The following is a 20804-nucleotide window of genomic DNA, read 5'->3' as shown; positions in this document are numbered from 1 at the left end:
GTTCTGGTTGTCCCATCTCACAAAAGATATATTAGAAATGGAAAAGGTACAAAGAACGGGTAACGAAAATGATTATGGGTTTGAACAGCTTCCATATGAGAAGAAAGACTGGGACTGTTCAGCTCAGAAAAGAGATGAGTAAGAGGGTGGAGGATATGACAGAGATCTGTAAAATCATGAATGGTGTGGAGAATGGAAATAAGTGTTATTTACCCCTTCACATACCACAAGAAGTAGGAGTCATCCAATGAAATAGGCATCAGGTTTAAAAACAAACCTAAAGAAGTACTTCACATAATGCAGTCAATCTATACAACTCGTTGCCAGGGGATGTTGTGAAATCCAAAAGTGTAACTGGGTTAAAAAGAATTAGGTAAATTCACGGAGGATAGGTCAATCAATGGTTATCAGCCAAGATGGTCAAGGAAAACCCTATGCCCTGGGTGTCCCTAAACCTCTGATTGCAAAAGCTGAGACTGGATGACAGGGGGATTGATCACTTGATAAAATTGCTCTGTTCGGTTCGGACCATTCCCTCTGAAGCATCTGGCACTGGCCACTGTTGGAAGACAAGATACTTGGCTAGATTGACCACTGATCTGACTCAATATGGCCATTCTTAGATTTGAAATATAGCAAATATAATGTAAAGCACACGTTAAAGGATCCTGAGAAGTTTAAAACAAAAACAAAAAAACCCCCACATACCTGTTTTTGTCTCTCTATTTCCGTTCTAATTTTGGCTGCTTGTTCTTGAGGGTGGATTAGGACTGAATTTCCAGCTATAACAGTATGCTCCAACGTTTCTGGAGATTCTGAAACACATGTATATATTTAACAGATAGCACAGTCAGGAATATTACTCATGTCGGGGCTTGGGAACTACTAGCCAGAACACTAAAAACGTAGGTATTACAGGTCAACCCAGTGTTTCATCTGGGGGTGGGTTTCCCTAATTGAGTCTAAGGAAAACACCCTAATGAGAAGTTCCTCCTCCAACATCCCCACTGGCTCCTGGGAAGGTGGAAATTGGCACTTCCCACCACCTAGAGTTCTGTCCCTGAATCTTGTAGAGGGGCCCCATCTTTTATATTGGTTGGGGTTTAATAGCAACTTCTAAGATGGAGAGTTTCATCTTTCTCCTTTTCACTGTTCTCCCAGATGCAGGGAGATGGGGAAGGGGCTTCTCTTCCTCCACACACCCTCCTGAAGCAGTATTTACACTTTCCAACCCACCATCTTCCTAGCTGCTAAAAAAGTATAGCAAGCTTCTCACATTCTTTTTCCTCCCCTAAATTCATTCATAGCTTTCTGGAACAGATCAATGAAAGCAGATCATGATTTGGTTTCACTGCTTCTGCCAAAATTCTCTAAGTCTTCAATAAGCTACTGAAAAAGCAACAGCAGCAGCAACTCAGGTCTCTGCTGCCAGAAGGAGAGGTGTAGAGGCAGCACTGCCAGGTAAAGACAGAAGAGACTCTCCTCATGCACCCTCAAGCAGAAGAGTTTTGAGCCTCTGCTTCTGCCTTCTCAGCATCCCCATGAACACAGTCAGCTTCAATGGAGCATTTAAATTGAGAATGGTCACTTATGACTAGCTCTCAATATTCATGAGAAAAGGTTTCCTGCTCCCCTCTAGCAAGTGTATTTCTCACACCTTATCAATGAAGTAATAAAATTACCACATCTACACACACGCCTTAATGGCAAAGCCATTCCAAAAATTTCAGGGAATGCCTGTTCAATTTAAACAATGAGATTACAGCAAATACATTCACGAGTATAAGTAAAATTCTAATATGTTAAAGGTACTTGATCATTTACTTATTAAATAACTACAGTACTTGTGACTGAACTGCCTAATAGTTAGACTCTAAAAAAACAATCACATGCATTAATCCAATGACATCCCAGAAGCAAATGGGCGATAAACAAATGGTTGCAAAGTAATTACAAATCAAGCAGTAAACCCAATCTATTTCATGCTAAAGATAATTCAAAAGAGCTACTGAATCCAGGAACAGATGTCCTTACAATTTATTGCTACTTGATATCCAGTATGACAAGAAATATGGGAGAAAGGGATTTCAGCCTCCCTCCAAAGAACTTTCTTTTAAAAGAAGTCCCTTTAAAAAAATTCAGAAGTGGACCAATGGTAAAATTTTCAAAGAAGCAAGTCTCAATGAAAATCAAATGGTCTTTCTTAAAGCCAAGTCACATAGCCACTTTTTAACCCACATCTCCAAAATGAACAGAACAAAGCACCAACTTTAGGCTGTTCACTAACGAGTTCTTATGGGTAAAGCAGTATTCACAGCTCTGCCCAGCCAGGCCTTCTTTGCTCTCAAAGCACATTTAATTTAGTTGGAGAGCTACACAATACTTACCTATGGCTTCAGAGACTGAATCAGTATGTTGTTCATGACCAGGATCTGAATCACATAATCGTCTCTCTTCACTAGCAAGTGTTCCTGACTCAATTGTCTCAATTTCACTTTGAATCTCTGCATCACATTTTGAAGTCCACTGGTCTTTTTGGCTCCGGATCTTATTTAGCAATTTTTTTAAGACCAGTTTTGATTGTGGTTGGGGAGCCACTCTCACTTCATGATCTAGGAGGAACACAGACCTCAAACTCTTAAAGGTATAAGAACAAGACAAAACAAGGTACACATTATGTAAGTCACTGATTGTAAACAAAATCATCCTAGTAAGATATTTACGGTGGCAAAATTTGTTTTCATTAGCTGCTTATACAAATGGATTAAGGAGACACAAAAAACTTTATGATATGGAATGGAGACAGGTTCTCAACATAGATATCTTAAGGTACCTTTTCAAAATATTTATAATGTGCATGTATTACAGTCAACATGCAATTTCACTAGTTACATTTACAAACCCTGCAACTTCTTAGGATAGTCCTCAGTACTACTCAACACAATTCATAGGACTGAGACAAAAAAAACCGAGAGTTCACTTTTTCATTTGAAGTTTGTATTTATTACTTTCCATTCCAGAAATTGGAGTGTATCAAAAGCTGTTAAGGATGCACAGATTTCATATCTATAATTAAAAAAATACTTTAATAACTAGTTAATCTACATTCAACTTAAACTACTCAAAGCCATGGTTCCAAAGAAACTGTAGCTCATCCCCCTTCTAAATTCAGTAGTTCTTATTCTTAGATGTTAAAATTAAAGAGAGATGAAGATACCATGATCTCTGGTATTTAATAAACTTTCTATTTTTATTTTATTTAATTCACTACTACATTTTCCAAAATTCCTGTACAAAAACAATACCTCTCTTTTTCCTCTGGTACATCCAAATGGCTTAAATAATGAAGTATATCCAATACAAGAGTTAAACTTGAAAGTTTCTTACTCTCTGGTTCACTGGGGTGCTGGGCTTCCTTTTCTGCCACCTTGTCCAAATTTGGTTGAGTCTCACATGCAAAATCTGGCTCCAGGGAGATATCCAAGTCCTCATCCTGAGACCGATCAGAGGGAATTGGCAAAGGCTGTGGCTCTAGGTGCAAAATCATGTCTCCTTTCATTTCTAAAGAAGAAATGAAACCATGTGAAAGAGTCATATATTCTAATCTGTAATCGGAATACAACCACTTTAAATTGCAAGATTAAGACCACCACATAAGAAGCTCCTCAAGAGTTCCAAAATTAAAACTTCGTTTCAAAGAAACTAAGGAAGTTGTTTGAATCTTTCAACACATCTAATTTACATCTCCTACTACAAAGTTGTTTTTTTTAATACTGTATGCTGACAGTGGCTCACTTAATCTTTCAAAATAGCTTACTCCTATCTCCACTGTACATATCTTCAAAGGCAAACTCCAGTTCCCTCTGCCAGTCTTCTTTAATTTCCAGGCGTCTGTATGCAGGTTCGAACAGCTGAGGTGGCATCTGTGCCACAATCTGTCTTCTGCGTGCCAGGTCCATATTCTGCATCTGTTCAAGTTCTTTCATTAACCTTTCCCGGTCCTTCAAGTAGCAAAGTAATCAATTAACAATTTAGCATTCACATCCAGACAGTCTGACATTAAAAGTAATAAAACATTTTCATTTAGCTGCCATGAGATTTGTTTAATGCTTGCTTCATATTGGAATACAAAATTCCTGAGCTTAAATATATACACACAGAACACCTCTTAAAATATATTAATCTAGATATCCTACACTCATTTATTGGCATCAAGAGAGTCATTAATAGCACTGAAGGATCAGCTACAATATTAAAGATCAGAAAATATACCTGTAGGCCAACTTTCCTAAATACAGGATAACTCCAAGTTTTCTATTTTATAGAACAAAACATTGGGTGTTGTTAAATTGCTGACCTGCAAAGGATTTTTTTTTAAAGATTGGGCTAGTACTCTCTTTGTATTGTCATGATATATAAAAGAAGTCAAAGTCTGTTTTAAATGTTTCCTTCTATTTTATACCTTAGAAATATCAGCAGTCAATTTTGGTCTTCCCTAGTTTTGCTGGATGACTGGTTGGGGTCTTGGAGGAGATTATATAGATCATTAGCTCGCACACCTTGCCTGACAGATTGGAGCTATTGAATATTTAAGGAAGACTTCTTTTCTCCAAAATGTTAGTCAAGTTAAACAAGTGTTAAAACAAAAACCGGTGAGTTACAACAGTGACTAAAATCCATTCCTTTCTTAAAAGCCCAACTTTTACCTCATCTCTTGTGATATAATTTTTCTAATTCTCTAGTCACCATCAAGACCTTTGTGCAGAATTGCTAATGTAAAATAAAAAAAGGCAGAAAAAATGTTTTAAGAAAACGTTTCAGGCTTCTCAAATTATAAAGAAACAAAAGAGGCAAAAGTCTCATTTTTCTCTGTGCTGAGCACTCACCTCCAACTGAAGTCAATAAGAGACGCAGTTACATAGAACCTTAGAAAATAATCAAGCCTTATATGACTCAAGTTGGGTAGCCAATCACCATGGCTCCAAAAATTAGTGGACACTTTTGCAAATGTTGGGCTTAATCTGTCTGTGGATCATTTGGAAAATGAAGATATCTTCCCCCCCCTTAAGGGCTTGTTACGAAGATAACTTCTTTGATCTTTCTGAAGTGCTCAGATACTTTGATAAGCACTACAGAACAGCCATAAGGCAATTAACAATTTTATATTCACTGCAAGGGGTAGATGGTGTACAATAAATAAGGCATGGGTTCATTTACTGAAAAATTATAATAAACTATTGAACCCTCGTTCCTATATACATAATGAGGCACAGATGTTCTGTGGAAAAAAGTAGTAAGTGATCTAGGCACCCTAGATATAATTTAATTATATCACAAACATAACTCACCACTAGTAAGTTAATTTAATAAATTAAATCCCTCTTCCCCATACAATAGTTTGTCATCTCTAAAATTCCCCCCATTTTCAAACATCTTGGGGAAAAAAAAGATGAGCTCTGCAATGTACTCAAAAGATCATGGTATTTTGTATCAAGGGAGATGTGAATTCCAAAGTGGTAGGATGATCACTGGAAACACTCAGCCAACAGCACTTTTTCATTTGTATCAGACTCAAATGAAACAGAGCCCTAGTTTACACTAGGAGTTGAGGTCGAATTTAGCAGCGTTATATCAACTTAACCCTGCACCCATCCACACGACGAAGCCCTTTTTTCGACTTAAAGGGCTCTTAAAATGGATTTCCTTACTCCACCCCTGACAAGGGGATTAGTGCTGAAATCGGCCTTGCCGGGTCGAACTTGCGGTACTGTGGACGCAATTAGATGGTATTGGCCTCCTGGAGCCATTGCTCCTTGTGACCACTCTGGACAGCACTCTCAACTCAGATGCACTGACCAGGTAGACAGGAAAAGGTCCGCAAATTTTTGAATTTCATTTCCTTTTTGGCCAGTGTGGCAAGCTGCAGGTGACCATGCAGAGCTCATCAGCAGAGGTGACCATGATGGAGTCCCAGAATCGCAAAAGAGCTCCAGCATGAACCAAATGGGAGGTACGGGATCTGATCGCTCTATGGGGAGGGGAATCCATGCTATCAGAACTCTGATCCAGTTTTTAAAATGCCAAAACATTTATCAAAATCTCCCAGGACATGAAGGACAGAGGCCATAACAGGGACCCGAAGTAGTGCCGCGTGAAACTGAAGGAGCTGAGGCAAGCCTACCAGAAAACCAGAGAGGCAAATGGCCGCTCCGGGTCAGAGCCCCAAACATGCCGCTTCTAGGATGAGTTGCATGCCATTTTAGGGGGTTCAGCCACCACTACCCCAACCGTGTTGTTTGACTCCTGCAATGGAGATGGAGGCAACATGGAAGCAGGTTTTGGGGACGAGGAAGATGATGATGATGAGGTTGTAGATAGCTCACAGCAAGCAAGCGGAGAAACCGATTTTCCTGACAGCCAGGAACGGTTTCTCACCCTGGACCTGGAGCCAGTACCCCCCGAACCCACCTAAGGCTGCCTCCCAGACCTGCCAGGTGGAGAAGGGACCTCTGGTGAGTGTACCTTTTTTAATAGTATACATGGTTTAAAAGCAAGCGTGTTTCATGATTAATTTGCCCTGGCATTCGCGGCCAATACAGCTACAGAAAAAGTCTGTTAACATGTCTGGGGATGGAGCGGAAATCCTCCAGGGACATCTCCATAAAGCTCTCCTGGATGTACTCCCAAAGCCTTTGCAAAAGGTTTCTGGGGAGGGCAGCCTTATTCTGTCCACCATGGTAGGACACTTTACCACGCCAGGCCAGTAGCACATAGTTGGGAATCATTGCAGAACAAAGCATTGCAGCGTATGTTTGCTGGCTTTCAAACAACATCCGTTCTTTATCTCTCTGTGTTATCCTCAGGAGAGTGATATCATTCATGGTCACCTGGTTGAAACAGGGTGCTTTTCTTAAGGGGACATTCAGAGGTGCCCGTTCCTGCTGGGCTGTTTGCCTGTGGCTGAACAGAAATGATCCCCGCTGTTAGCCACAGGGAGGGGTGAGCCAGGCGGTGGGGGGAGGCAAAATGCGACCTTGTAACAAAAGCACGTGCTATGTATGTAATGTTAACAGCAAGGTTTACCGTTAAAGAGTGTACCCATTGTTCTATAAAATGTGTCTTTTTAAATACCACTGTCCCTTTTTTTCTCTCCACCAGCTGCATGTGTTTCAAGGATCACAGGATCTGCTCCTTCCCAGAGGCTAGTGAAGATTAGAAGGCGAAAAAAATGCACTCGCGATGAAATGTTCTCTGAGCTCATGCTGTCCTCCCACACTGGCAAAGCACAGATGAATGTGTGGAGGCAGACAATGTCAGAGTGCAGGAAAGCACAAAATGACTGGGAGGAGAGGTGGCGGGCTGAAGAGAGTAAGTGGTGGGCTAAAGAGAGGGCTGAAGCTGAAAGGGGGCGGCAGCGTGATGAGAGGAGGCAGGATTCAATGCTGAGGCTGCTGGAGGATCAAACAAATATGCTCCAGCGTATGATTGAGCTGCAAGAGAGGCAGCAGGAGCACAGACCGCAGCCCCTGTGTAACCAACCGTCGTCCTCCCCAAGTTCCATAGCCTCCACACCCAGATGCCCAAGAATGGGGTGTGGGGGCCCCCGGCCACCCAGCCACTCCACCCCAGAGGGTTGGCCAAGCAACAGAAGGCTGGCATTCAATAAGTTTAAAACTTTTAAAGTGCTGTGTGGCCTTGTCCTTCCCTCCTCCACCACCCCTCCTGGGCTACCTTGGCAGTTATCCCCATATTTGTGTGATGAATTAATAAAGAATACATGACTGTGAAGCAACAATGACTTTATTGCCTCTGCAAGCGGTGATCGAAGTGGGGAGGGGAGGGTGGTTAGCTTACAGGGAAGTAGAGTGAATGAAGTGGGGCGGAGGCATCAAGGAAAAACAAACAGAACTTTCACACCATAGCCTGGCCAGTCATGAAACTGGTTTTCAAAGTTCGTCTGATGCACACTGCCTTGCTCTTCTAACCGCCCTGGTGTCTGGCTGCACGTAACCAGCGGCCAGGCGATTTGCCTCAACCTCCCAACCCCGCCATAAACGTCTCCCCCTTACTCTCACAGATATTGTGGAGCACACAGCAAGCAGTAATAACAGTGGAAATACTGGTTTCGCTGAGGTCTAACAGAGTCAGTAAACTGCGCCAGCGTGCTTTTAAACATCCAAATGCACATTCTACCACCATTCTGCACTTGCTCAGCCTGTAGTTGAACAGCTCCTGATTACTGTCCAGGCTGCCTGTGTGCGGCTTCATGAGCCATGGCATTAAGGGGTAGGCTGGGTCCCCAAAAATAACTATAGGCATTTCAACATCCCCAACAGTTATTTTCTGGTCTGGGAAGAAAGTCCCTTCCTGCAGCTTTTGAAACAGACCAGAGTTCCTGAAGATGCAAGCGTCATGTACCTTTCCCGGCCATCCCACGTTGATGTTGGTGAAACGTCTCTTGTGATCCACCAGTGCTTGCAGCACTATTGAGAAGTACCCCTTGCGGTTTATGTACTCGCCGGCTTGGTGCTCTGGTGCAAAGATAGGGAGATGGGTTCCATCTATGGCCCCACCACAGTTAGGGAATCCCATTGCAGCAAAGCCATCCACTATGACCTGCACATTTCCCAGGGTCACTACCCTTGATATCAGCAGATCTTTGATTGTGTTGGCTACTTGCATCACAGCAGCCCCCACAGTAGATTTGCCCACTCCAAATTGATTCCTGACTGATAGGTAGCTGTCTGGTGTTGCAAGCCTCCACAGGCTATTGCCACTCGCTTGTGAACTGTGAGGGCTGCTCTCATCTTGGTATTCTTGTGCCTCAGGGCAGGGGAAAGCAAGTCAAACTTCCATGAAAGTGCCCTTACGCATGCGAAAGTTTCGCAGCCACTGGGAATCGTCCCAGACCTGCAACACTATGTGGTCCCACCAGTCTGTGCTTGTTTCCCGGGCCCAGAATCAGCGTTCCACTGCATGAACCTGCCCCATTAGCACTATGATGCCCACACTGCCAGGGCTCGTACCTTGAGAGAAGTCTGTGTCCATGTCCTCATCACTCTTGTCACCGTGCTGATGTTGCCTACTAGCCCGGTTTCGCTTTGACATGTTCTGGTGCAGCTGGATAACGCGCGTGGTATTTAATGTGCTCCTAATTGCCAAAGTGAGCTGAGCAGCTCCATGCTTGCCATGGTATGGCATCTGCACAGAAAAAAGGCGCGGAACAATTGTCTGTCATTGCTCCAACGGAGGGAGTGGCGACTGACGACATGGCTTACAGGGAATTAAAATCAACAAAGGGTGTGACTTTACAGCAAGGAGAAACAAAAACAACTGTCACACAGAATGGCCTCCTCAAGGATTGAACTCAAAACCCTGGGTTTAGCAGGCCAATGCTCAACCCACTGAGCTATCCCTCCCCCGGCAGGAGTGAATCTCCATTAAGCTTTTCAAGGTGCCCGACAGACCTCACCGAAACGACTGTAAGCCGTTGATTGCACGGAGGGAGGAGCAAATGAATACAAAACAAATCTGGTCTATTTCTTGTTTTGATCCACTCCATCTATCTTTTACATCTTTGGCTGGCAGCAGACGTGCAGCAGGGACTGCTAGCTATCCTCATCTCCTGCCTGCTCGGCAGAAGACAGTACAATAGGACTGCCGGCAGGACTAAAGAGAATGACCTGGTCGACTCACTCCTTTTTAGTCCCTGCACCCATGTCTGCCCTAGCGCTCCTGACCGACCTTACCGAGGTGGCCTGGAGCACCTCGGACACGATGACGATGGTTATCAGGCCTATTGCACCGGCTGCTGCCACAAGGCAATGGGTTGCTGCTGTGTAGCAATGCAGTACCGTGTCTGTCAGCACCCAGGAGACATACGGTGACAGTGAGCTGAGCGGGCTCCATGCTTGCCGTGGTATGGCGTCTGCACAGGTAACTCAGGAAAAAAGGTGCGAAATGATTGTCTGCTGCTGCTTTCACGGAGGGAGGGCCTGACGACATGTAGCCAGAACCACCCGCGACAATGTTTTTGCCCCTTTAGGCATTGGGATCTCAACCCAGAATTCCAATGGGTGACGGAGACTGCGGGAACTGTGGGATAGCTACCCACAGTGCAATGCTCTGGAAGTCGACCCTAGCCTCGGTACTGTGGAAGCACTCCGCTGAGTTAATGCGCTTAGAGCATTTTGTGTGGGGACACACAATTGACTATATAAAAACGATTTCTAAAAAACCAACTTCTATAAATTCAAACTAATTTCATAGTGTAGACATACCCAGAGATGCTTGGGGCCGAACTGTGGCAGTATGGAACGTGGGCTGGATTGAAGACAAACTCATTTACCGTATATACTCATTCATTAGCCCGTTCATTTACAAGCCAACCCCACAAGATGGATAGGTAAGAAGAGTAAAAACTGTATGACCCTTTCATAAGTGGACCCTATATTTCAGGGGTTGGCAAATTTTGGCTTCTGGCCCGTCAGGGTAAACTGCTGGCAGGTCAGGACGTTTTGTTTACCTGGAGCGTTCACAGACACGGAGCCGCTCAGCTCCCAGTGGCTGCGGTTTGCCATTCTGCGGCCACTGGGAGCTGAGGAGCTCCGTGCCTGTGAACGCTCCAGGTAAACAAAATGACAATGTATTAGATATTCAATTCAATAATTTCATAGCGTTTAAAATCATCAAATTTTGGTGTAGACCTGTTTATAAGCCGACCCCCGCTCTTTGATGCGTCACTTTTTTACCAAAAATATTCAGTTTATGAACGAGTATATACGGTAATTTGTCACTAAAGTTAATTTAAACCCAGGTTTTTGGAGGTAAAGTTTATGCATTCCTACTAAAAGGTAGCTGCTGCTTCAGATTCCCCCACGTGTAAAGTGAGAATAATTACTTTTCTCCCAGCTAATATTCTGTGGATTAAGTCTTATCAGTCATGCTGCCTCTAAAGAATGCTGGGTTAAAAAGTACATAGTTTGCAATCACCTTTACTATGCACAATTAGAAGGGGGAATGTCCGGGTTCCATCAACGCGGACACAGGTAACTAACCGCTTTCATGTTCTCTCCACAGGTACCATTGCGGAGAGTGGACCAGATGATGTGTCTGGGGGGAGAAAGCAGAAGGAGACTCTGCTGGTTGGAAGGCATGAGATGCACTCTCCTGAGATGCGGGGTTCCACGACCACCACTCCCAAGAGAAGGAGGCGGGTGGTGGTGGTCAGGGACTCTCTCCTCCGGGGAACTGAGTCTTCTATCTGCCGCCCTGACTGGGAAAACTGAGAAGTCTGCTGCTTGCCAGGGGCTAAGATTCGCGATGTGACAGAGACTGCTGAGACTCATCAAGCCCTCGGATCGCTACCCCTTCCTGCTTCTCTACGGGGGCACCAATGATACTGCCAAGAATGACCTTGAGCAGATCACTGCGGACTACGTGTCTCTGGGAAGAAGGATAAAGGAGTTTGAGGCACAAGTGGTGTTCTTGTCCATCCTCCCCGTGGAAGGAAAAGGCCTGGGTAGGGACCGTCGAATCGTGGAAGTCAACGAATGGCTACGCAGGTGGTGTCAGAGAGAAGGTTTTGGATTCTTTGACCATGGGATGGTCTTCCATGAAGGAGGAGTGCTGGGCAGAGACGGGTTCCATCTTACGAAGAGAGGGAAGAGCATCTTTGCAAGCAGGCTGGCTAACCTAGTGAGGAGGGCTTTAAACTAGGTTCACCGGGGGAAGGAGACCAAAGCCCTGAGGTAAGTGGGAAAGCGGGATACCGGGAGGAAGCACAGGCAGGAATGTCTGTGAGGGGAGGGCTCCTGCCTCATACTGAGAATGAGGGGCGATCAGCAGGTTATCTCAAGTGCTTATATACGAATGCACAAAGCCTTGGAAACAAGCAGGGAGAACTGGAGGTCCTGGTGATGTCAAGGAATTATGATGTGATTGGAATAACAGAGACTTGGTGGGATAACTCACATGACTGGAGTACTGTCATGGATGGTTATAAACTGTTCAGGAAGGACAGGCAGGGCAGAAAAGGTGGGGGAGTAGCACTGTATGTAAGGGAGCAGTATGACTGCTCAGAGCTCCGGTACAAAACTGCAGAAAAACCCGAGTGTCTCTGGATTAAGTTTAGAAGTGTGAGCAACAAGAGTGATGTAGTGGTGGGAGTCTGCTATAGACCACCGGACCAGGGGGATGAGGTGGATGAGGCTTTCTTCTGGCAGCTCGCAGAAGCTACTAGATCGCACGCCCTGGTTCTCATGGGTGACTTTAATTTTCCTGATATCTGCTGGGAGAGCAATACAGCGGTGCACAGACAATCCAGGAAGTTTTTGGAAAGCGTAGGGGACAATTTCAAGTGCTAGAGGAGTCAACTAGGGGGGGGAGCTTTTCTTGACCTGCTTCTCACAAACCGGGAAGAATTAGTGGGGGAAGCAAAAGTGGATGGGAATCTGGGAGGCAGTGACCATGAGTTGGTTGAGTTCAGGATCCTGACACAGGGAAGAAAGGTAAGCAGCAGGATACGGACCCTGGACTTCAGGAAAGCAGACTTCGACTCCCTCTGGGAACGGATGGGTAAGATCCCCTGGGGGACTAACATGAAGGGGAAAGGAGTCCAGGAGAGCTGGCTGTATTTCAAGGAATCCCTGTTGAGGTTACAGGGACAAACCATCCCGATGTGTCGAAAGCATAGTAAATATGGCAGGCGACCAGTTTGGCTTAACGGCGAAATCCTAGCGGATCTTAAACATAAAAAAGAAGCTTACAAGAAGCGGAAGGTTGGACATATGACCAGGGAAGAGTATAAAAATATTGCTAGGGCATGTAGGAATGAAATCGGGAGGGCCAAATCGCACCTGGAGCTGCAGCTAGCCAGAGATGTCAAGAAGGGTTTCTTCAGGTATGTTGGCAACAAGAAGAAAGCCAAGGAAAGTGTGGGCCCCTTAATGAATGAGGGAGGCAACCTAGTGACAGAGGATGTGGAAAAAGCTAATGTACTCAATGCTTTTTTTGCCTCTGTCTTCACGAACAAGGTCAGCTCCCAGACTGCTGCGCTGGGCATCACAACATGGGGAATAGATGGCCAGCCCTCTGTGGAGAAAGAGGTGGTTAGGGACTATTTAGAAAAGCTGGACGTGCACAAGTCCATGGGGCCAGACGAGTTGCAGCCGAGAGTGCTAAAGGAATTGGCGGCTGTGATTGCAGAGCCATTGGCCATTATCTTTGAAAACTCGTGGCGAACGGGGGAAGTCCCGGATGACTGGAAAAAGGCTAATGTAGTGCCAATCTTTAAAAAAGGGAAGAAGGAGGATCCTGGGAACTACAGGCCAGTCAGCCTCACCTCAGTCCCCGGAAAAATCATGAAGCAGGTCCTCAAAGAATCAATCCTGAAGCACTTACATGAGAGGAAAGTGATCAGGAACAGTCAGCATGGATTCACCAAGGGAAGGTCATGCCTGACTAATCTAATCACCTTCTATGATGAGATTACTGGTTCTGTGGACGAAGGGAAAGCAGTGGATGTATTGTTTCTTGACTTCAGCAAAGCTTTTGACACAGTCTCCCACAGTATTCTTGTCAGCAAGTTAAAGAAGTATGGGCTGGATGAATGCACTATAAGGTGGGTAGAAAGTTGGCTAGATTGTCGGGCTCAACGGGTAGTGATCAATGGCTCCATGTCTAGTTGGCAGCCGGTGTCAAGTGGAGTGCCCCAGGGGTCGGTCCTGTGGACAGTTTTGTTCAATATCTTCATAAATGATCTGAAGGATGGTGTGGATTGCACTTTCAGCAAATTTGCGGATGATACTAAACTGGGAGGAGTGGTAGATACACTGGAGGGCAGGGATAGGATACAGAGGGACCTAGACAAATTGGAGGATTGGGCCAAAAGAAATCTGATGAGGTTCAATAAGGATAAGTGCAGGGTCCTGCACTTAGGATGGAAGAACCCAATGCACAGCTACAGACTAGGGACCGAATGGCTAGGCAGCAGTTCTGTGGAAAAGGACCTATGGGTGACAGTGGACGAGAAGCTGGATATGAGTCAGCAGTGTGCCCTTGTTGCCAAGAAGGCCAATGGCATTTTGGGATGTATAAGTAGGGGCATAGCGAGCAGATCGAGGGACGTGATCGTCCCCCTCTATTCGACATTGGTGAGGCCTCATCTGGAGTACTGTGTCCAGTTTTGGGCCCCACACTACAAGAAGGATGTGGATAAATTGGAGAGAGTCCAGCGAAGGGCAACAAAAATGATTGGTTAGTCTCTAAGGTGCCACAAGTACTCCTTTTCTTTTTGAAAAATGATTAGGGGTCTGGAACACATGACTTATGAGGAGAGGCTGAGGGAACTGGGATTGTTTAGTCTGCAGAAGAGAAGAATGAGGGGGGATTTGATAGCTGCTTTCAACTACCTGAGAGGTGGTTCCAGATAGGATGGTTCTAGACTATTCTCAGTGGTAGAAGAGGACAGGACAAGGAGTAATGGTCTCAAGTTGCAGTGCGGGAGGTTTAGGTTGGATATTAGGAAAAACTTTTTCACTAGGAGGGTGGTGGAACACTGGAATGCGTTACCTAGGGAGATGGTAGAATCTCCTTCCTTAGAAGTTTTTAAGGTCAGGCTTGACAAAGCCCTGGCTGGGATGATTTAATTGGGGATTGGTCCTGCTTCGTGCAGGGGGTTGGACTAGATGACCTCCTGAGGTCCCTTCCAACCCTGATATTCTATGATTCTATGAATTAAAAATCATTCTGTCATCTCTTATAAGATTAGTAGAGGAAGCGAGCAGAGTAGCCTGTATTCTGAATATATGTTTTAACTTTAGAACAACCTAGTTATTCACACTTGCTACTGGGTGTTGCTGAGCATTGTCATCATTATGTAGTAACACAGTTAAATACCTAAATGGGGATGAGAAGGACTATCAGAATTAGATGTCAAATTCCAAAGTCAGGAATTTCACTATTACTTAATATAAAGCATAGGTCATTTTTAAATGTTTAAAAGAACTGTATTTTGCCTAAAATTAAATATTTCAATATTCAGTTTTTAATGTTCATTTAGCATTGAAGCAAGAATTAAAGTAGGAAGAAAGACCGATTATAGTGTCTTAAATAAAGCTTTTGTAGATGTCAAGTAAAAATGTGAAACGTGCCCAAGTAATTATAAACCTTATGTCCCGTTGATTTTCACTCACGCACTTTTGAAAATCAATATAATAGTTTTATGAACATTTTTAAAGGTCACTAAAGGAACCACTACAGTTCTTAGAACACTGCGAGAGATGGGGATTCTGAAACACTTAAGCTTTGAATCTGCCTAAATTGTTCCTGCTGTTTGACCACCTCATTGGTTTAGACCACTTTAAGCAGTTTATTCACACTGCAGTACTTCAGTTAAAAACCCTTTACATTAAAGGGGCAGCAGTGTTCAAGATCAAGCCAAACAATTCTGAAGCAAAGAACTTAGAAGCATACCAGCAGAGTTTGCAAGCTTTGCAAAATAAATAGCTCAAATTCACTCCACTTTTTTTTAAAATCAATCTAAGGTATTATTTACTATGTATATGTTTGTGGGCAATTTTGGTAAAAAATATAAGTCAATTTAAAAACAGAATGTACATTCCCACTTCTTATACACTCATTTCAACATTCCTTTTCCAGTGTTTGCAACTGAAGACCTACACCTAACCAAAAACCTTTTTATTTATTGTTTTCATATATCAGGTTTTGTAAAATTTGGGCATTATCCACGAAACCTGAACTATCTGCAGCATTCCTTTAATTTTCAAATCCCTGTCATTTTAATGACAGGGAGAATTGCTTCTTACCTCCTGAACGTTCTGATTGCAGGGCTGAGCAAAATGAGAACAGTTTTCTTTTAAGGATATGCATTTTGAAAACATCCATTATTCCAAGGTCTTTCCTGAAGTCAGCATGTTCTAGTTCAAACTAATTAATTTAGAATCCAGTTTACTACTGTTTGGTTTTTTAATTGCTGGTCATTTTGACATTTATGAAGAATTACAGTGTACTATTTCTACTTTGCTTACCTGTTCCAAATGGACTATCTTCAAGGCATGACTTCCTCTCAGATGTGCTTTTTCAAGCTGTTCTCTCCTCTCTCTCTCTCCCTCTTTTTGTAGTTCGTCCAACCGCTTTGCTTCCTCTTCAGCTACTAATCGAGCATCTGGCTGGTAGTCAATTAGTAACAGTTCAAATATCACAAAGAACTGTGCAGACTCAAAATATAGCAAACAACAAATGAGTAATTCTGTAGTCAATTATTCAGCCAAACCACTTTAAAAAGTAGTTATGAGTGGCTATACACAACTTGTAATGTATACAATTGAAGCAGTACAAAATTGCTTTTATTCTTTTGAAAAAGGCACATGTACGTAGTGACATCTATAATCCTCTCATTTTGAGATGTCAAGTTGTTCTAGTTTCAAGTGCTGCTGTGAAAAATGCCTTATACAATATTTATAGTAGCTTGGCTACACCAAAAAACACCCAGGATTTTTCATTCAATACAAGGTATAATGCTGAATACAGACAGTGCTATACATTTGATTTCATACTAGGTAGATTTTTTTTTTTTTTTTTAACATAACAGAAAATACAGAAGTCTTCCCAGATTCATATGGAAAATGAACACATTCTGTGAGTTTTGCAATGTAAGAGCCTTCTGAAATCTGGCCACTGAGCTGAAAAAAGTTAATGTGAAAACTCAAGGCCCATACACAAGGATGCACAGGCAACACCACAGGGAAAACATTTTCCAAGTTTTACATATGAAAAACTCTGAGGCATCTGCTCTTAGCCTTTAGGCCATGATCCTTCAAATATTTAACAATCCTGGGTAATTTTAGGCAAGCAAACAGTCCCACTGAACATAATGTGACTACTCAAGTATTTGCAGGATTGGGGCCCAAATACATTCGCAAAATGTATGCTGTTACAAGTCTTCACCATTTGAAATCCAAATTAGCTGACGTCTTCATTATAATTATGTGATACCAGCTCCTAGATCATTTAAAACAAGTATTGCAAAACTAGTATCTGTTGCCACAGATCTAAAATCCATCGATGCAAGACAACAGTACTGAAATAAGGGAGCATATGCCATAGACATATTTGACATCCGTCACCTGCTCTGTGTCAATTTCTCTATCCACATAAGGTTCAGAAAGATGGTGATGAGTAACAGAAAACTTGTCAGCATTATAGACCTTCACCGTAGGCACTCTTTTCACTTCAAAGTTCTAAAAAGCAGAAAGTACAAATTATCAGTTACTTTACCAGCTGCACTGTTCCATTATGAGCTACATGGAACATAAATAAATGATTTGCATAGATTTTCAAACTTTACGTATATATTAACTAACAAATCACATTCAACATGAGGCATAGAGAGGGTTTAATGACTGACAGGGTCTAACAGCCCAAGACAAACTCCTCCCTGCCAACTGTCATTAATCTTAAGGCTATGGTTCCAATTTTCAACAGTTATTACCTTAATTTAAAAGTGCTTTGTTTTTAATGTACTAATACAGATCCCAATTATAGCAGCTGTCACAATGTAGGACAACCAAAACTACACAATATACTTTCAAACAACAAAGCAAAAGTAAAATCTCTCAAATACACTCAACTGCAGACTACATTTACAAATGCCTAAATGTCTTATGATGGTGTCAGAATTACTAGTAATTCTGTTCAAGAAAAGACATTCCTTATATTAGCAAATGTCTACGCTGTTCCTCCAAAATGTGTGCAATTGAGGAGAGGAGGAAAACAGGCAACACTTAATTGAAAAATCTTCTGACTTCGTTTCTGAATTTCCCTGGGCTTTTTAAAATGAGCGCCAAAAGGTTTAAATTGGGTTGATATAGAACGTGTGCAGGAGAGGGCCTCAACCCACCAAAGCAAGGTTTCTCTCTTGCAGATGTTAGTGGCCCACAGATGGTGTGAGAAGATAGGAGTCGTACCCGAGTAGGATATGATGCAAACAAATGCAGCAGAGGCGGCGGTTGGCCTTTATCCCCTTTGAAAACGTGTGAAAAAATGCATACATACCCTGTACCTCTGCTCCTGTGGTCCTCTGTACTCCCCACCCACACTCATATCCCACCAGTGTTCTGTCTCCTTCATGTGCATCTACCTCATGTCTCCTTCAGAGGCCCCCATTCCAAGACCAGGGAGCCAGACTCCATGCCACCCGTTCATATGCCTTCCCCAGTCCTCTACTCCCATCTCTATACCTTATTTTATTTATATATATCATATTATATACACACACACACAGAAAGAGAGCGCACCAGTTTCGACTTTCCCAATGGAGTGAGACTACCACCACTCTAAGTATTGAAAACACATGCTTTCTAGTCTAGAAATATTGGTGATGCATCAATAATATAGCCCCACTGACAATTTGACTACTTGAAATGTTAAACAATACAAAAATATGTTACCGGAATTATCTGGGACAATAAATCAAAGTAATTATAACAAACCCACATAAACTAGAATATTTATAGATACTAACTATAGCTTTGAAAACAGACAATTCCCATAATTAAACTTAGATTACCTATTGCTAGCCCTCTTCCCTACAACTTTAAGAATATAATTAGATATAGTTCTTTTGAAATATTTGAAAATTTAACGTTAACCAGTCATTAACAGATTACGTTTTAATCAAATCTCCAGCATTTTATGCAAGAGTTGCAAATCATAATTGTTGCAAAGATGAGAAAGTTCTGTCACAAGGCTGTAATTTTCCAATTAATGCAACAAAAAAAAATCTCCTTAGGACGCAAAGACCCTTAGTGGCCTATTTCCCCATATGTGATCAATGTTATTACTGCTCCTGTAGTTAAGAATCTGTCAGAGTTTCTATTGGGGTTTCCAATCCAGCCTGAAAAAAATTCACTCTACTTCAGCACACTGATCTTAGCGGCAGCATTTTTTCCCTGCAATTTAACAGAACAAAACACAATTTAAGCTATTTTTAAGAGTGCTGAAATCAAGAAGAGTTTACCAATTCAAAACAATTTGAGGTGCTTCTGTAAGAACCATAACAATTTTTCAAAGGAAAAAATGTTATGGGCCCCAGCAGTTCCCCCCTCCACCCCTCCGGGTTACTAAGATTTCAATCCAGCATAGCGCTTGCTCAATTTTAATTATGGAAGTATTCCCACTGAAGTCAATTGGACTATGTGCTCAGAGTCAAGCATGTGCATAAGTGCTTTGTTGGATCAAGGCCCAAATTATCCACGTCTAAAAGCCACTGCCATGAGAGTAATTTCTTAGGCCTTCATACACTTTATGGTAATATATTGTGATCCTTCAATATTAGAAGTGGATATACTGTCAACAGGTATATTAAGTGAGCTAACAGCAGGCAGTTTTGAAAGAAACTTCTTTCTCTAATATTGAAATGGTTTTCAATAAAATAGTATTGTCCAGTTCCAGATAAAATTAAGTAGAAATGTATTTAATATAAAATCACCACAAGATTAAAAATATGTTTCGTGTTATTTTTCAAACTTAGGCCCCAATTCTACAATAGACCTCTGTGGTGCACAAAAGCCGCACAGCAGACAATGAAACTCCAAGTGGGTGTACGTCTGTGCACGCAAAATTACTGCAGGATCAGTATCTTAGTTTCCATTCGCTTTTCTAAACCACTGTTTTAACAAAATGAATTTGTGACGTGTCACTACCTGTTCTTTATGAAAATATGCGTATGATATGAATATGACATAACCTAGATGTACTTTACGCAAGATGGCTCATGTGAGATATCATTGAAAAGGAAGGGGATCAAGTTTGGGAAACAAAGGATTCCTGCCTTATGTAAATCCTATTTAAGGGTGGGAAGGAAGGCAAATGGGACTCCTCCTTTCCATGGCCTGTCTGCCCAAGAAGAAAGATTGCAAAAGCCACCTGAAGGGAAGGCAAGGGGGGATTCCAGAGTGAGACAGGGGTCCAGTCTGAAAAGAAATATAACAAACTCTGAACCACAGAAACTTTGCAACCTGCCTAAAACATTAAGAACAAGAAATTACATTGTGTAACCTGTTTCTTAAGTATATTGAGCTTAGTTTGCGTACTTTGGTTTAAATGCTCAGTAATCTGCTTTGTTCTGCCTGTTATCTCTTATATTCACTTAAAATTCACCTTTTGTGGTTAATAAACTTATTACTTGTTTATAATATAACCCCTTTTATGTAATTTCTAATGGCAGGGGGAAGAAGTTGTGCATATCTCCCTCCACATTGAGGTAGGGGGCAAATTTCATAAAACCTTTGGGTTTGTACCCCTTAAAAGGAGTGGGCATCAGAGGGCTGGAGCTAGCCCCTAAGGCTGAGTCCGTCGCTCTGTGCAGCTGGGTGTGGCCCTGCCTGTGTGCTTGGCTGGAAGAGGCTTGTGAGCATAACCCAGCAAGGCCAGGTAAAGGGGACCGAGGCTGGCATAATAGACAGGCTCAGTGACGCCTCAGCACATCAGGTGACACCCCAAAGGACCCAAACCCATCACAAAATTGTTCTAGCATATATTCTGTACTCCATATTCCACAAGTGTAACAAAGAAAATGCAAAAACAGCTCAAGAAAAAAAGCTAACAGAATCTTAAAGCTCTCAGTTACACACACAAACCAAAGTATCACATTATAAAATCATTAAAACGGGATTGGGGCTGTATTTGTATTTTGGGGGAAAGAGCATTTAAACTTTCATTTAATTGCCTCAATGGTAATAAAGATTAAAAGACCTCATTAATCAAGAAAAATCAGATCAGTC

General features: G+C 42.5%; 1 protein-coding gene across 11 annotated transcripts in view; it reads right to left on the bottom strand.

Annotated features, from left to right (window-relative positions):
• Nucleotides 1–20804, bottom strand: part of CEP295 (centrosomal protein 295) — a 55212-nt gene that overhangs the window by 27285 nt on the left and 7123 nt on the right. For 10 of the 11 annotated variants that reach the window (XM_073337112.1, XM_073337074.1, XM_073337084.1 and 7 more), the window contains 6 exons: nt 17148–17261; nt 16050–16190; nt 3818–4001; nt 3388–3561; nt 2388–2612; nt 709–815 (listed from right to left, as the gene is read on the bottom strand). In XM_073337112.1, the coding sequence (XP_073193213.1) occupies nt 709–815; nt 2388–2612; nt 3388–3561; nt 3818–4001; nt 16050–16190; nt 17148–17261 (945 nt within the window). Of the gene's footprint in view, nt 1–708; nt 816–2387; nt 2638–3387; nt 3562–3817; nt 4002–16049; nt 16191–17147; nt 17262–20804 lie in introns of those variants that run through there. The other variant, XM_073337145.1, reaches the window with a different exon arrangement.

Source organism: Lepidochelys kempii, chromosome 1, assembly GCF_965140265.1.
Source record: "Lepidochelys kempii isolate rLepKem1 chromosome 1, rLepKem1.hap2, whole genome shotgun sequence".
NCBI classification, from domain to species: Eukaryota; Metazoa; Chordata; order Testudines; family Cheloniidae; genus Lepidochelys; species Lepidochelys kempii.
Note: the sequence above shows the minus strand (reverse complement) of the source record. Positions and strands in the feature narration are given on the sequence as shown.